Below are 17,850 nucleotides of genomic sequence, written 5' to 3'. Positions count from 1 at the left end.
CGGGTTATGTGGTCCAGTGGTAGAGCCTTGGACTCATAATCGCAAGGTTGTGAGTTCGAATCCCAACTCTGCCATTGTCTCCACTTTGATAAAAAGGCCCGAGAGTGATATCTGTCGTCTATAATGTCAGCAACTATGACTGATTAACCTAGACGTAAAATGTTTACCAGCAAAATGCTGTCCTGCCGAGTTCCTGCGGGAGTTACCAGAAACAGAAACAGAAACCTCATAATGATAATAATTACCAGCACACTTGCTTATGTAGTGCTTAACACTTACTTTATCACAATAAGCGCTCTACAGTAATGTAGCATAATTACCCTGGCTTTTATAGCTGAGCAGCTGTTATGTGCACTGTGTTTCAACAAGGAATAAATTCCTACCAGGTACTCATTCACCTCACCTGGGTTGAGTGCAGCACAATGAGGGTAATTTTCTTGCTGAAGGAAAACATGTCATGGCTTGGAATCGAAGCCATGTCCCTCAGATTGAAAGAGGAGAGTCATAACCACGAGACCACAACGCCCCAATATTTTTTTAAACATAGCTGAGATGAGTCCTGATAAAGATAGATTTGATCCAGGTTATAATAGGCCTACAAGTGACCTTGCCTATTACAGTCAAATCTTTTGGAACCGTAGAAATCTCTATGACTTGGGAGACATTTAACTTAAAAGAGGTACAAACACATTTTCATTTCAGTTTATTTCCATATCCAAAACACAAATATAATTCAAGTAACATAGCATGCATTGAAAAACAATGTAAAACATTCAAATAAATTACTAGTTAACAATGAGTTTATAAAACAGGTTGGGTATGGAGAGGACTGCTGAAAGCTGGGCTCGAAGATTGCAGTTCCACATTTCATAGCTTTGATTTAAAAATGTCCTATATAATGTCGGGGGCGTTTCTCACAAATTAGAGTGTGGCTGAAAAATTGCACTTAATTCCCAGTTGCATGCTGGGCGTATAACGCATCACCACATTGGTCAGATCATGCTTGGAGGAAGTGCACTACAGCATATTCCACCAATGAGGTTGCTTGTTAGATACTGTGTGCGCATTGTAATTTAAGCATGCCTCTAAGTCACACTTGTACAACAATCACCAGGGGGGTGTTTCACAAAGATTTAAGTCGCACTTAAATGCTGACGCATACGTGACATGCAAAGCGCGATCTTATTGATAGATACGGAGTAGTGTGCGTCCTCATGACGCGATCTGACCGATGTGGTCAAGCCTTTCATACCGTACACAACTCGGTATTTAAGTGCGACTCTAATTCATTCTTAAATCTTTGTGAAACATCCCCCCCCCCCCTGGTCTAAAAAGATGCCTCAATTCGGGCATATAATTTAATTCTGGAACACCGACTTCCACTAGACCAGTTTCTAGTAAATTATTTGAGAAATGGATAAGTATTTGTCTAATGAAATTTCTGAATCAATTTGATTTACTATATGTACCCCAATGTGTTTTCATTAAAAAAAAAAAACCTGTTATGGTAACTACCACAGAAACTCAGCAGCACATCTTTTTGCTGGTATAAAGCCAAGTTGGTACATCACCAATTACATGGTAAACTGTTTACTTCAGTTAATCAGTTAATCAGGCATACTGGCTGACCTGATAGATGACACAAATTACTCTCTGGTCTTTTTATGAAAGTTAAGACAAATGACAGAGCATGATTCTGACCATGAGTCCATTGCTCTAACCACTAGACCACATGACCTTGATAATTCTTTGTTTTTGCCTTAACCCAAGTATTTCACAGCTCACTCATCACGTGACAGAGGGTAAGTCTATTAAAAAATGTTTTTTCTTGATATTCCTATATCTTTTTAAAATTTAACATTATGTACTATTCTCCCTCTCTGGGTATTTCATGAAGCTGTTCGTAAGTTGCGAATGCCTTTATTCCTGACTTGTGACCCTTTGATTTCTATTTCTGATTTCTATTTCAACCAATACGCCCGCCAGGCTACGGGATGGGATGTATTATGGTTCACGCTCGGTGTCTGTCCGTCCGTCCATTAATTTTTCTGTGTAAACGCGATATTTCAGTTTAACTCAACCCAGGCTCATATAATTTGGTGTGCATGATAGGAGCATGGATCCCAGGAAGCCTTAAGATTTTGAGGTCAAAAGGTGAAAGGTCAAGTTCACAGTGACATGATTTCATCTTACCCTTCTGAAGTCCTTGTAAACATGATAACTTTAGTTTAACTTAACCTAGGCTCATATAATTTGGTGTGTATGATACTAGCATGGATCCGAGGAATTTTATTGTCTCGCCCACCAGAGGTGAAGCGAGACTTAGGGATCCAAATGTTGTCCGTCGTCCGTCCGTCACAAACCTTATGACACATAACTCCACAACTGTAAGTCACTTTTTAACCAAACTTGGATGGTAGATGGATTTGGGGGACCTGCATGTTATGCTGCAGTCGGAGGTCACATGGTAAGGTCAAAGGTCATTTTCTGGGGAGTGTTTCATCAACATTTTCATCCGACAAGTTGTCAGATCTGACATCTTTCTCTGATGCTGATTGGCTGAGAGGTACTGTTACTATAGTAACTGTCGGATAAAATGGGACTTGTCGGATAAAACGTCCGACAAGTCCTTTCATGAAACGCCCCCCAGGTCAACGTTAAAGTTTACATGCAAGACTAATGACACCTAACTCCGCAACCGTAAGTCACTTTTCAACCAAACTTGGATGGTAGATGAATTTTGGGGGGCCTGCATGTCATGCTGCAGTCGGAGGTCACATGGTAAGGTCAAAGGTCATTTTCAGGTCAACGTTAAAGTTTACATGCAAGACTCTCTTATGATACCTAACTCCGCAACCGTAAGTCACTTTTCAACCAAACTTGGATGGTAGATGTACTTAGGCGACCTGCATGTTATGCTGCAGTCAGAGGTCACATGGTAAGGTCAAGGGTCATTTTTAGGTCAACATTAAAGTTTACGTGCAAGGCTCTTATGACAAGTGTTATTCCATCCCAGTCATTTCACAATATGAAGTTTCGATACAATTCTGTTGCGTACCCTCGCAAGTCACGGTATTTCTGGTTATTTTCATAAGTGGGCGAGACACAAAATCGCTTTTGCCTTGTTTATTTTGAGGTCAAAATTTTAAAGGTCAAGTCGCCACCTTCCACTTTTCTTGCTTGACCAATAACTCCGTTTCCTTGTTACAGGCTGGCATATTACGTGCTCGCCCCAGCGACACTCTTGTTTGCCTTTTCTGCTAAATCAACACAAATCAATTTTGGGGTACATGTACATTATTTACAAGACAATGGATCACCAGTCTTGTATGATGCTGGGAGTAACTTCCAAACAGCTTTATGAAACTCCCACCTTTTGTAATTTCAGGGATGCTTATAAAATGGCTTTCTTGTTCAACTGAAAGGGGAAGTTCACCCTGCTTCAGTTAGGTTTGATAAAAGCAGAAAAATTTAGAGAGAATTATTGGTGAAAGTTTGATGAAAATCGATCAAAGAACATAAGAGTTAATGATTTTTAAAAATTTAATTTTTGACGTCATATGCGAGCAGCTTCCCTATCTATTGTAAACATAAATTACATTGATTCAAATATTTTGAATGGAACAATATGAATCAAAATATTTTTCTTTGATATAGAAAAGGGTATGATATGATGTGTCTGATGATACTTCTAGTCCGGAAGTAAAATCGCTTTCAATTTTTTGAGAAAATTACATTAAAAAAAAAAATCATATCACATGACATATGGAGGAGCAGCTCATCTTTGACATCAGAGAATCCTAACTTTTAGAATTCATTACTCAGTTATTCTTTGACAAATTTTCATCAAACCTCCACTAATATTTTTTTCAACTTTTTCTGCTTTTGTTTAACCAACTTATCGTATGGATGAACTTCTCCTTTAAAGTTCAAAGATAAAGAGTGGAAAGCTTTTAATGGCAACTAAAATACACTTTCCTTGTTACCAGTTTTCTTTCTAATATTGGGCCTTTCTTGATGTTCAGCAGTTAAAGAGAGAGTTTTTAAAAATCATTCAAATAGGTTCAAGATTGCCTTATAATGTTGTTGAAACTTTGCCCAGTATTAGTAAGAAATATGATTATTGATCTGACACTGAAAAAATATTGTATCAGATAGTCTCCCTTGAAAAAAAAATTCACCTGTCTGATTATCTTATATTCTGATTGTGGCTTCTAGAGAATGACAGTGTATATGGATAATACACAAGAATTTCTTCTTTTACAATGTGGTAGGGAAAATTCAAGCCTGCTTTCTTGTATTGCAATACACACAATACACACAACCATTCTCTCTTTGTTCATAAGCAAGGGATTTCTTTTTGTGTATTTCGTTTGCACACGTGTCTAATAATGAAGATGCATGTAATAGATTTGCCCTATTTTAGCCCATTGTTTGTTTATTATTCATATTGAGGAAGTAAAAAACTCATAATATTTTGAGGTCCTGTCACATCGTTCCGCGCAAGACTTACGGGCGAGTTGTAGGTGATTGCTAAATGATTTTTGAGCATATTAAAAAATTTGCTGCTTGCAAATCTGACTTGCAATGCGCTCCTGCGGTCAACTGCATGTAAGATACGTGCGAGATACTGTCAATGCAGGCAACCGACAGGTAGCAAAAATAGTTTCACACAAGGCTTGCACAGAATGATGTGACAGGGCCTTTAGTTTAGAATTTTTTTTACTACTGTCTAGCTGAAAATAAGAATCTGTGAACATTCCATTTTTATATCTTACTAAAACTGGACTTGGCATACAAGACCTTTTAGTATGTATGATGAATATATTAGACAACTACCATTTGTGTGATTAATCTTGATTAATCTCCTTGTTTCATTTTAGCATTGCCTTGACTGGAGAGGGAGACAGACAGAAGTCGAGACAGGGCAAAAAAGGAGGTAACTTTGACAGCTACTTTGAATGTTACCCAGGGTAAGTGATCAACTCTTTCATGTGTAGTAATTTTTACTTATTATATATTTTCATTAAATTTATATTTGTAAATAATTTTGGAACATGCAGAGGAATCAAAATACAATGAGAGCTAGGAACATCAAAGGTTTCTTGTAAACTTGATTAAATACTATTCCCTTTAAAAGAAATGCTGTGTTATGTAAAATTTCGAATCTTTTACTAATACTGTTTATTTTTTAGATATTTTTTTTTGTCTGGGGGGGTATTTGTTTTTTGTAACCTTTAATACATTAGAAAATATTTGTTTATTGATCAACTTTTTCCAGCAAGATTTTTGAGGTAAATCCCTCTCTTTTTTTTTTACAATGTCCTTATACACTTTATTGATTTCGACTATTCTTTATTCTACAAAATTCAGTGCAATGGAAACAGCTGATGCTCTGGATGATTCTGATGATGAAGTAGATTACTCTAAAATGGACCAGGTGAGAATTATTATCTGATCATCAGTCAATATGTGTAACGTTACAGTGGAGGGCATAACAATAGGAAACCTATGCATTAGACCCTAAGAACAATGATTGATCAAGGTCTCATGCACAGGGTTTTATTATTTGTCCTCGAATATGCCTGCCCGTGGGAATAATCTTTAATGTCCATTTCTTCCCCTTTTTCTTTTTGTCTTTTATCGTACATTTCTTTCTTTTTTTTAATCTGAGGAGGTTATCCTTGCTGCCCCTGGTGGTAGATAGCTACTCTGGTATCAATTATGAATTTCATGATGCATTTTTTTTTAAAGATTGTTCTCTGGGCCTGATGTTGCCATCATAAAATGATGAAAAGTGGCTCATGACTGCCACAGAATAAACCATAATTAAATAATGTGACAATAGTAATTAGATGGAATGGCAGTCAACCCAAACCAAATATAACCAGGGGCCGAACCCACTTGCTCCTGGGACTGAAACAGGGTTTTCCCCTTCACAGCCCGTATGGATGCAAGCGAGGGTTGTCATCCCCATAGGGAGCCTGGTCAGCTAGGAGCCCAGCTAGACAAGCTACTTGTAGTAACCTTGACTTCAAAAAAAGAATGTCATTTTCCTTCATTAAAAAAATAGAAGAAAAGTTTGCAGTGGTGACTTTTAAAAGAAAAATTAATTCTTGTAATCTAAAGCAGGTGCATTTTGAGTAATTTTCCCAAGGTTTTTTTTAACATTTTCTGGGAATTGTGCTTTTACATTTCACCAGAAAAGAAACGTTGATGATTGTGTACCGGGTATACAGTCCCATACAATCTCCATTTTGTAGTGAGTTAAGTTGGAGATTCTTTGAAAGGAAGGTAGGGGTAATAGGAGATTATCAGGAGGTATTGGGATAAGAGGGGGGGGGGATTAGGGAAGTGAAAGGGGAGGGAAGAAGAAAGGAATAGGTTGACCCCATGTTCAAACTTGAATAAAACAGGATTTGGTATATTCAAGCAAATGTTTACCATTTTCCAGTTCTCGATAAGCTACATGTATATACGTTTCGGCTTCTTTCTATATCGCGTTATGTAAGACTGTTTAAAAATGACATTTTGGCTAATAGTTTAACCCATGGCTCTCAGAAAAGTTAATATAAAATGTATATTTAATTTAACAAAATGTTATAATGAAGAAGTTTATTGGAAGAAAGCAAATTTTGAAATAGCATAGTTTTTATCAGATTTAATTTGTCTCTTTGATATCAGGGTAACAAGAAAGGTCCTGTAGGAAGATGGGATTTTGACACTGCAGAGGAATACAGTGACTATATGAACCAGAAGGAAGCTTTGCCAAAGTAAGTCTTATTTATTATGTTATGTTATTTAATATATTTATTTGTTTGTATGTATACCAGTTCTTATATATACATTAGGGAAATTCCATAAAGTATGTATATCAGGGGACAGAGTACACAGAGCTTGCACCCAAAATGCTTGGTTTGTGTTATCACATTGGGTTATCGCGTCGGGTTGGGGAGTTGAGACAATCCGATATGAGGACACAAGCCAAATGCTCAAAGATCCTCAAAGAGCACTGGTAAATCCCCATTCTGTGCAATGCTAAAGCTTCTTTCATGTTGCAGATTTAAGCAGTAGGTTGTAAAAAGTAGTCCCCCCCCCCCCCCACATAAAAAAATGCCTGATGTATATCCCACTGCCTGTAATTGAAACCTTTAAAAAATCTTTGGTTTTATATGCATCTTATGAAAAGGCGTAATGGACTCAATTTATCATGGCTTGAGGATTTCATGAAGTGAAGTAAAAATTTAGAAAAATTGTGTTTGGTTGTACAAAAGAGTTTATTGATTTATGATGAATCCCACTATTTTGTTGAAATTGCCATCATATATTGCAAAGCTTTTACAGATGAAAAACCAGACATAAAAAAAAAAAGAACGATCATATTACCTCTTTCCTTTACATATATAATTTCTCCCATTATCCCTCTTCCCTCTGGCTTTCTCAACCTCTATCTCTGTCTATCTGTCTCTATCTCTGTGACTTTCCTTTTTTTCTTTCCTTCTACCTCTTTATTTCTCTCTCTCTCTCTCTTCCTCTCCTTTCTTTGTTCACAGAGCTGCATTTCAGTTTGGAATCAAGACATCCGAGGGAAGGAAGACAAGAAGAGCTCACACAGAGAAGAATGAGAAGGCTGCACTAGATAGAGAATGGCAGAAAATTAGTCAGGTGAGGTGATGGTGGTGGTGGTGGTTATGATGGAGATAATGATGATGTGACTGGGATGTGATGGTGGTGATGTGATAATGATTGTTATGAAGATGACGGTGATGATGATGATGATCGTTGTGGTGAGTGATGAGAATGATGGTGGTGAGGTTGTATGGTAATCATTGTTAATGAAAAACTGATAAAGGTATATTCAGGTAGTATGCAAAATGATACAAAATATAGTATGCAAAATGATACTTGATATTTTGATGTTTGTGAATGTTAAAAGATGATAGACTCTTTACGATTTACAAAGGTCATTTCACAAATCTGTATTGGAATGAAGGCTGGTTGGTTGTGATTTCTATAATGAATATTCCTTTCATGTTTTTGAAATGTAAACAAAGAACTCAAAATTTTAACTTTCAGGTGAATACCAATGTACCCCTGTTCATAGTTCATGAGTACATGCTAAAAGCTCCTTTGTACAAAATTTTGTCTAAGGTTTTTCCATAAAAAATCATTCGTAAGTGCAATTGTCCTATTGTCTTTTTATCCAGATCATTGCAAAGAGGAAAGAGACTGGAGAGGGAAAAAGGTAAGGCTTACTCATTCAATTCAAATGTTTCTTAACGGAATAAGAACAAAGATTACTTACTTACTTACTTACTGCCCATTATGCCGGGTGGGCACGTAGGGCAGCAACAAAAGTCCTCCACTCCACTCTGTCCAAAGCCAGGCGCCGTAGTGTCCCCCCAGGTGCAGGTCAGGTCCCTCATTTCCCTCTCTACGGTCCTTCTCCAGGTGTTCTTGGGTCTCGCCCTCTTCCTCTTCCCTTCTGGAGTCCAATAGAGTGCCGTTTTGGTAATGCTACCATCCTCTTTCCTTAGCACATGGCCAATCCAGCTCCAGCGTCTTCTTTGTATAATGCCTTCCATGCATCCCAATTGGCATCTATCATATAGTTCTTCGTTTGATATCATATTCGGCCAAAAAATGCGACATATTTTCCTTAGAGATTTGTTGTGGAAAACTGATAACTTATGAAGGTCTTTTATTGTAATTCTCCAGCATTCTGATCCATACAAGAGAGTTGAAAGGACGCAACTTTGATAAACAAAGAACAAAGATTAAGTCATAGAAAACATACATCACTTGTTGAACGTTAATACCTGTCTGGCTCACAATACATAACAAGTTAAAACTTTGATGTAAAGTGTGACCTATTTCAAAGATCTACCAGTAGATATTTGATTAGTAATTAGTCATTACCTTTTGATTTTAACTTTCAAAAATATTGTAAATGGCAATATTTTGCTCTAGTTGCCCTGGCTCAGTTTTCCAAACAATTTTATCTGCCCGACTTGAGAGTTAATTTAAAAAATATGACAGGCTTTTTAATTATTGATAATTTTTTAAATGCATGTAAAGAAATTTCTTATTTTTAATGTGATTTGACTCCCCTCAACATTTCACTTTATTATTTGTGTGCTGTTTGTCTCCCTGTATTGTTCATCCTGCAGGGAAGTTGACTACAAACGACCCAAGTACTGATTAACCGGTTCGTGTTTGGATAAATGTAACATTTTGTATATAACAAAAAAATATTTCTTGATGAAGTCATTGTCAGAATAATAAGATGTCATTGGGCATCTATGATTTCAGCACCATCTAAGGAACAGAAGAGCATCATCTTAACATGTTTTCTTGGATATTTGTGGAGGGCGGAAGGAGGTTTAACCCTAAAAAGACTGGGGGGGCTGATTCAGCCCCCCCCTCGACATTTTTCGCGATAAATCTGTAATGCGAAAAGCAGGCGCCGCGCCGTTCCATGACTTTTTTCTTTCAAGTCTTGCGCAACTTTTGAGACCAAATTTGCGACCCCCGGGTACGTGGTTCCGAAATTACGCAACATTTCGTAAGTACATGTCGACCCAAAATTGCTAAAAAACGTGAATTTGTGTACAAATCCAATGCAAATTGTGTTTTCAGCCAAAATTCATAAATGTATCATTATTTTCAATTTTACTAATCAAACTAAATTAATTTCATCTTGTTTATGGTCAGAATAAAGTCACGGATGATTTTCATTGAAAAAACAATGAAAAACAAAAAGTAAAAAAACAAAGAAATACATAAGAAATTTTTAAAACAATAAAATACATAAGAAAAGAATTGTGATGTTGAATTTTTTTTCATGTACATTTGATTAGAATCCTACAAAGAGTCTGAATAAAAAAAATAGCAGTTTAGAGGCCTTATTTAGTTAATTAGAGCAAATCTTTGATTTTACGCATAAATTAGCATAATTAATGAATTTTGAAATTTTTCGGAAAATTTGATCCTACAGTCTTGGAGATTATGCCGTGGGTAATGCACGTGCCAATTTTCCGCGCGGTCGACGGCCGAGATCATAGGGGGGGGCTGAATCAGGCCCCCCCCCCCCCCCCCAGTCTTCTTAGGCATCAAAATAGCCCAGTCTATTTAGGGTTAAATTTGATTGCTTTACCTCTGCATTTCACATATTGCACCACAATGGCATCACAATCAAAGTATGTAGAGATCATCCAGAGTTTCTGCTACTCTCTAATGCATTCTTTGTTAGAAATGAACAGAGTAATCTAAGTGTCACCTTTTTAATCAAATCAAATGTTAAGATGAGGGGACTTAGTAGATTGGGGGAGTTTGAAATTCTTTCTCTTGTACATGTTTTGAACGAACCACTCAACGGGTCGTGTGGTCCAGTGGTTAGAGCATTGGACTCATAATCGCAAGGTTGTGAGTTCGAATCCTAACTCTGCCATTGTCTCCACTTTGATAAAAAGGCCCAAGAGAGATATCTGTCGTCTATTACGTCAGCCACTATGACTGATTAACCTAGACGTAAAATGTTTCAAAGGTAATTGGTTATATACCAGCTTGGCGTTTACCAGCAAAAAATGCTGTCCTGCCGAGTTCCTACGGGAGTTACCACAAACAGAAACAGAAACAGAAACTTTGCATTCATGTATTATTTAAATAATATTACCATAAAAAGGAATTTTAAACTTATTTTCAATTTATCCTCTTTTATCAGTCATGGAGCAATAGAAAAGAGAATGGACTGTCTTCTTTCACATTCCTTTTTTTTCTCTGCTTTCACTCTATATTCTTCTTTCTCTTTTCTCTCCCCATCTTTCACAAATATAGTACACGTACATCCAGAGAATTCATTGAGGATTGGTGTAATGTGTAGATTTTTAAGAATAATATATGTGTAAAATTCATTGTGCAAAAGTATAATGTGCATGGGGATATACAGGAAGCCTAAGTCAAATCTCTTAGAGCCATAGAAATCTGTTTGACTTAGAAGATGTAAATAACACATGTTTTGTATATTATGGTCTGAAATAATGCTTCGAGTTTTCAATTTATTAAACTTATTAAACGTCACCTTATGCGGAGTCTATACTTCATATGAATATGCTCTTGTCACTCCAGTCAATATTCCAACTCTGTGTTTCATCTACTTGTGAGTTTAGAATACAATTCAATATTGTATAGCTGACCTTCATTTATCCACATATGTTTTTGTCGTGCAGCTTTGCCTGTGGACCATGTTACCTCTTTACATGTACAGAGAGAACAAGACATTTTAGTCATTTTCATTTTTATATCATTTGATTTTGATGTTATACAAACAAATTGACAATCAATAATCCAGAATCATCCACTTCTCTCAAAATAGATGTTCTAAAATAGACCCCTCTATCCAGGGCCCTATCCACAGAGGAATATTATATTGTAACTGAGGGTGCTCAGGGGTGTGAGAGTTCAGATTTTTATCTGATTTCAGATTTTTTTTGTTTTGATTTTCAGCTTAATTTCAGCTTATTTTTGGCCTTCCTCTGTACAAAAAGTATGGGAGCTCTTTCTATTTCAGACTTTTTCAACACTTCAGCTTTTTTTTAGATCTTTTTATTAGTGACCACTCACACCCCTGGGTGCTGAACATTGTCACAGCACCCCAGTAACAATAGATAATCCTCCGTGGCCAGGTCCATGCCTCTGTCCTATAAATTTTTCATTTGAATGGTGTCCCACTACATTTCTCTCATAGCCAGCTATCTCACTTAGGTATACAAATTATATTAGTGCCAGTCATGAGAAACGAGGTCAGACTGTATCAGTAATATATTTTGGATGTTTAATTAAACGCTATGTACATAATTGTCATATATACCTTAAGTATTAAATGGCTTACAATATATAATACCAACAAAATGTGATGGCTAAATTCACCTGATGTTTCTGAAAGAAGTGTCACTGTTTCTCTTCTCATCTAAAAATCATGGTAAAAACACCTGTTGATAAAACTGATAATGATTTAAACCTGAATATTTCAGCATTGGCTGGTGTAATTAACAATGATTGAGAATTCTGTCTGGCTCATCATGGTCTTTGATGGTTTACAAAGTGGGACAGATAATGTGGAGGAGATTTACAGATCACCATGTGATTGTTAATCATGTTTAGGATATTTATATTTTTATTTCTCTACCAAGGTATACCTTACTTTGCACTGTTTTATGTTAGTTGGCACTGCCTATATTGTCAGCCCTGACAGTTGCAATTAAATTGGTTTTGATTGGCTGAGAGTAACAAGGTCTCTGACTGTTACTATGGTAACTGTCGGATAATAACTTGTCAGTGCTGACAAGCTTCATGAATCTGGAACCTTGAAGGTGTTTGATCAACATTGATAACCTGTCAGGCCCCCGTTGCATAAAAGTCAGTATTATGGTTACATTCCCATCCAATGGTAAATATCATGGTAACGATGATCAACATTCAATCAAAATTAAAGATTCCATGCAAGTTACCATTGCATGGCAAAGTTACCTTCATGGTAAATTTTATGCAATGGGGGCCTAGATCTGACAACTTTCCTTTGTTTTGGCATCTGACTGTTCTTATGGTAATTGTCAGAGGAGCACAACTAGTCAGTAGTGACAAGCTTCATGAAACTGTGCCCTGTTGTTGGAATTCTATACTGTGTGGTTCCTAAAGAATTGAGGTAATTTCGACCACACTTTTATGGAATGCCACTGTCAACTCATTCACCAAGTAGAATTATTTTTATCCTGCTGCAAATAAAGTTGTCCAAAATATTATTGAGATAGGAAATGGGAAGAAAAGGAATATACAAAAATATAATGAATTTTCTGGAATTATTGATACACCATAATTGCCACGAATATGTTAAGCCTAGCATTCTATAGAAGTGTGGTTTAAAATTCTCGTTTAGACTAGGGTTAAATTATCAGAAAACCACTTAATCAGATTATTATTGAGGAGAGATTTTGGTGGGCATTACCTTGTTTGACATCAATATTGCCAGTAGGCCAATATGATGTATTAAAAAAAAAACTTACTATTATTGAACCACTCTAGACAGGCACAAGTCATGAAGCAAAGAGTTAGGTTTTAGAAATATCACATTGTTGTACTCTAGGATAAATATATGTGTTCAATATATGATATCAATTAAATAACTCAAATTCATACCAGGGTCCTGTAACACAAAGGTAAGCAATTAATCGTATGCTTGATTTTTACCATTGATTGTAAATTGTAGTCAATGCAATGAATCATAGAAAAATATTCTACGATCATTGGTGAGCTTTGTGTTACCGGGCCCAGATAGATAATTTCTCAAGAGTGATTTGATTTAGTAAAGATCATTTCTCAAGAGTGATTTGATTTAGTAAAGATCATTTCTCAAGAGTGATTTGATTTAGTAAAGATCATTTCTCAAGAGTGATTTGATTTACATTACTAATTTTTTACCAGATGATGTAAGCATAGAATGATTCCATTTTTATTGTAGTTTAATTTCACAAAGAGTTTGTACATGAAGAAAACAGTTTTTGCATTTGTCTTAATTTTGGTTTGACCTCATCAGGATTTGGGTTCCAGAAACATTTAAATATATTTTAGTGTTAGTTTGAATATGTTCCTGATTATCAATATTGTATAATATATCTGGAGGAAATGTGAAAACCATAATACATTACTCTTAAATCAAATGTGATATGCTCAATTTGTTTGCTTTCCTCATGTTTATTCATTAGCTGCTGGGCTATTATGAGGTAGCCATGTGGGATGTACAATGTATCATTGTACAGGTTTTACCACAGCTCGATACTAGTAATGTTAAACAATTGTTCAGTTTGTATTTACGTCAATAAAACCAAGACAAAAGTGACAATTTTCAATGCTGTACATTCATTGTATTTAGATTGTGTGTGTACAGAAATGCCAGAAAACCAAGTAATGAAGAGTACTAGTGTTTCATGGAAGATCTATTGAGAGATGATCTATCTGACCAAGGTTCCAAAACTGATTGTCAAACATATCCACTTGTTGCATAAATACATGAGATCCTCTCAGAATACATTAATGATAAATACATTACAGTTTGGGAAGTAATCATTATACCACTTCCCTTCTAAGCTCACATACTCTATGCTCTGATAATTATTTCCAGAACCATATGTCTTAAGGGCAAGCAAAATATTGAACAGATATTCAAATAAATGATAAAAAATTAAATATTTCACCTTTTTTTTTCATATCGTAAATCAAATATGTAATTTTTTGTGCACTCTGATGACATTCTAACTGGCATCTTGAATATCAATTCCAGCTTTAGGACATTGTCTGTTTTAATGACTACCCCCACCCCCCCAAAAAAAAACAACAATGAAATAAAAAAAAACAAGGGAGTGAGAAGTGAGAAAGTAACTGGCAGAGTGGGGGAGAGAGAGAGTTGGAGGGTGATATTAGAGATCGAGAGAGAGAGAGGGGGTGAGAGACCGGTAGAGAGTGAAAGAGAAACAAAGAGTTGGAGGTACGTGGTATTTTTAGAGGAGGGGATGAGAGACTGATAGAGAGTGAAAGAGAAAAAAAGAGTTGGGAGGTACATGGTATTTTTTTAGAGGGGGGGGGGGGGGAGGGGGTTAGAGAGTGGAAGAGAAAGAAAGAGTTGAAGGGTGGTATCGGAGGGGAAGATGAGAGAAAGGGAAAAAAGTGGGAAAGAGGACTGATGGAGAAGGAAGGGGAAAAGTGGGAGCAAGAGGAGAGAAAGAAATAGTACCTAACAGATAAAGGATGAAGTGGAAATAGGAGGAAATCTAATGAATTTTTGAAAAATTGGGTATACATATGTTTGAGACTAAATGAGAGAGAGGGAAAATGGTCTAAATGGCTTATTCCGATGGATGAAAGATTTTTGATGTATAGTTCGTCATTAACCTTTTGGTGTCAGTTGAGGAAAACTTTTACATTTCAGCTAGCACAACACCCAAATAATAAGACTGGATTGAAAAGAGTATCACTGGCCGGTGTTTAGTTATGAAAATGTGATATGGATCTTTTTTTTTCTAAATACATATTAGATAAAGCTAAAAAAAGACAACCTTATTTCAGTGCTTCCAACAGGCTGAAGGAATACATGCATAGCAATAAAATCAAATTAGAAATAGGGCAGTGCAAGAATTATAAGGGGATGACAATATGAATTTTCAAGTTGTTGAAAAAAGGAGAAAACAAAAAAGAGGGGGGGGGGGTAAGAAGAAAGATGAAAAGGATAAAAATTAGATTTAAATCTAATGATATCCCTGATGATTCCCCTTCCCCGTCCCCTCCCCCAAAAGATCCTGACACCACCCTTGGCTGTAGATTCGTACCAACGAGAGGTCAAATTGTGAACTAACGTTGGTTTGATAAAAAAATGTGTCACAAAATCTTGCAGAAAAATGAAAGAAAGATAATTTACAGTATTTTATTGCAATAAGATTCTAGACAATTTGTTTGAGAGAGATACGGATAAAAGATATTGCGAAAGTATCCTCTAGATGGCGCACTTCAGGAAATCCAAAATTTTGTCACGGAAAAAAATGTCATCAAAAGGAGTGAAAGACAAACCCAAATAAATTTTGTCATAGATTATAACAATGGAAGTAAAAAACGGGACAGATTCACCAGATGATAGTTCAAGACAACAGAGACATGCCAGGCAAGGTAGTGTCACAAATGTTGATGGAGTAAACCATGGCGTGAATGACCAGAGACAAGCTGCTGCTCGGGCTATGAGTATGAATCAGGGCGCAGCGGGTAGACGGGCTCCACCCTCGGCAAACTCCGGGGCAGAGGTGCAGCTGCAAATGCAAGTGACGACGCCTTCTGGTGGGAGCGACACCTTAAAAAGCCAGTCCGGAAAAGTAAGTTGAAATTTAACAGTTAAGTTAGACTGAAAACAAACAAAAAATCAGTGCACATTTAGAAATTAATAATCATTGCAATTTAGGTCTAGGCCTATATGGTATGATTCAAAAGCAAAATTTTTTCTTGAAAAAGTTGAAATGAAATTGAAAAGGATTGAACTTGAAGTAGGCTAGGCCTAGCTAGGCGTAGCGTAGCCAGCGCGCGCGCGTAGACACTCCCACGTATTGCGAGGTTTATATGCTATACTAACCTCGCACTTCGTACGTGTTTACGCTTCAGATTTTTTAGTGTTGGTTAACATCACTTCATAACGCGAATAATGTTAGCCGAAACTCATTCCGCTACTCACCAGGGCTTTCTCTGGTGAAAAGCGTTCCATTTTCAATTTTACAAATATTTTTTATGTAAAAAGCATAGAGAGCAAAACGCTTACCTCAACCTGGAAAGTTGCTTCCCCTTTTTTCTTCGACGGAAATAAAAGGAAGGTAGTTGGTGGCTCTAATACAATTCCCAACCTTAATTCAGCTTGTCAGTATTTTAAAAACTAGATTCTTGATTCATTGTATGCGCAATTCCAATGATAGTTTGATAAAATAGAGACACCAATAAATGCAATAACTTAAAAAACATACTTTTTATATTATTTTTGCTGACGATAATACTTTTTGGAAAATATTCAAAGCGATGACAAATTAAAAAAAAAATATAGAAAATTCTATGTACCTTGAACGAAGCCCCGCAAGTGCTACCGTTCGTTTGTCAATTAACAAGTCTTTACAGTAAAAAGATTGGACACTTTGCCGACTTCGCGTAACGCTTTGCATCGATTTACATGTAAAATAGTTTTTGTGCCTAGTCTTTCCCTTGTAGTGTCTTTGATATGAATATAATCGCGCGCCCCCTTTAGCTCATTAGACAAAAAATTTGGGAAATCGCTAGCTCGCTCTGTATTTTGTCAACGAGAAGAAAAATCAACGCTTAAATGACGTTATTTGAGGGATATTCATCATATTAGAGGGATTTGACTTCACATCGTTTGGTAAATTCTTTAGAAGTACTTGGTTTTACAAAATTTCTTGTGAAATTCGCCTGAGTTTGTTGCAATTTTGCATGCGCCGTACCTTCAATTTTCCTGTACACGGCGGCAGTATAGCACCCATGGGTGGCACGTAGATAGCGTAGCCATAACGTTAGACTTGACATATTTAAATCTCAAAGGGTGGGGGGTTGGATGCTCAGATTATACATGTAGTTGGATGGGGATGTGCGACTGAGACCTCAGAACCCATACCTATATCCATCCATGGGTTCTTTTGTTTTACTGTATTGTAAAGAGGCTCCCCTGTCTTCTCTGAGGATTTTTTTTGGGTGACAAGTTGGAACTTGGACCAAAAGCTTCAGTCTCTGTACATTGGTTGTTCCACTGAACTAAGTTGGCTTCACTCACCAATACATCTACAAGTATTAGAGTCCCATATGAAGAGACAACATATTAGCAGTAACGTTAGATCTAACCTGCGGCAACCCGATTTTCAAATCGTTTTTTTCTACATAAATATCACATCTTTGTTAAAAAAATTACATCCAACTTGACATAGAGTAAAGTGCCCAAATATCGGAAACTTAAGAATAATTTGACCAAAACAATAATACAATTACTGAATCTAATAAAAATTGTGCGTATTTCTGTAGTACAAATGTTGAATATTAATGTCATAAAAAAATAGAATTGAAAAAATATGGTAAACGGTAATTATTTACTTACTACCAGAAGCTTGTTTTTTGCCAAATATCGGACGCAGTTTCTAAATATCTGGCGTGTAGAGTTGTGCGCCGCGATCAATTTCAGCGATTTAGATCACACTCTAGACCCCAAAATAATTGCTTGATTGTTAAGAAGATTTTATTTTAGCTGCGTAAATGCCAATTTTTTAT

The 17,850-nt window shown here is 36.4% G+C and overlaps 2 protein-coding genes across 3 annotated transcripts in view; both read left to right on the top strand.

Annotated features, from left to right (window-relative positions):
* The first annotated feature begins 1,427 nt into the window (after window positions 1-1,427).
* On the top strand, window positions 1,428-9,299 carry LOC135154062 (protein Red-like). The gene is made up of 7 exons (XM_064099211.1): window positions 1,428-1,802; window positions 4,884-4,973; window positions 5,374-5,440; window positions 6,685-6,773; window positions 7,554-7,665; window positions 8,208-8,245; window positions 9,171-9,299. The coding sequence occupies exons 3-7, from the start codon at window positions 5,378-5,380 to the stop codon at window positions 9,199-9,201; spliced, it is 333 nt and encodes a 110-aa protein (XP_063955281.1). The 5' UTR covers window positions 1,428-1,802; window positions 4,884-4,973; window positions 5,374-5,377; the 3' UTR covers window positions 9,202-9,299.
* A 6,226-nt stretch (window positions 9,300-15,525) lies between these two features.
* Window positions 15,526-17,850, top strand: part of LOC129261118 (myotubularin-related protein 2-like) — a 38,773-nt gene continuing 36,448 nt past the window's right edge. The window contains exon 1 of one of the 2 annotated variants that reach the window (XM_064099213.1): window positions 15,526-15,911. In XM_064099213.1, coding sequence (XP_063955283.1) covers window positions 15,645-15,911 — 267 coding nt within the window. In that variant the 5' untranslated portion in view covers window positions 15,526-15,644. The remainder of the gene's footprint in view (window positions 15,912-17,850) is intronic. The other variant, XM_064099214.1, reaches the window with a different exon arrangement.

Source organism: Lytechinus pictus, chromosome 5, assembly GCF_037042905.1.
Source record: "Lytechinus pictus isolate F3 Inbred chromosome 5, Lp3.0, whole genome shotgun sequence".
Lineage (NCBI taxonomy): Eukaryota > Metazoa > Echinodermata > Echinoidea > Temnopleuroida > Toxopneustidae > Lytechinus > Lytechinus pictus.
This window is presented reverse-complemented; position numbering and strand designations above follow the sequence as displayed.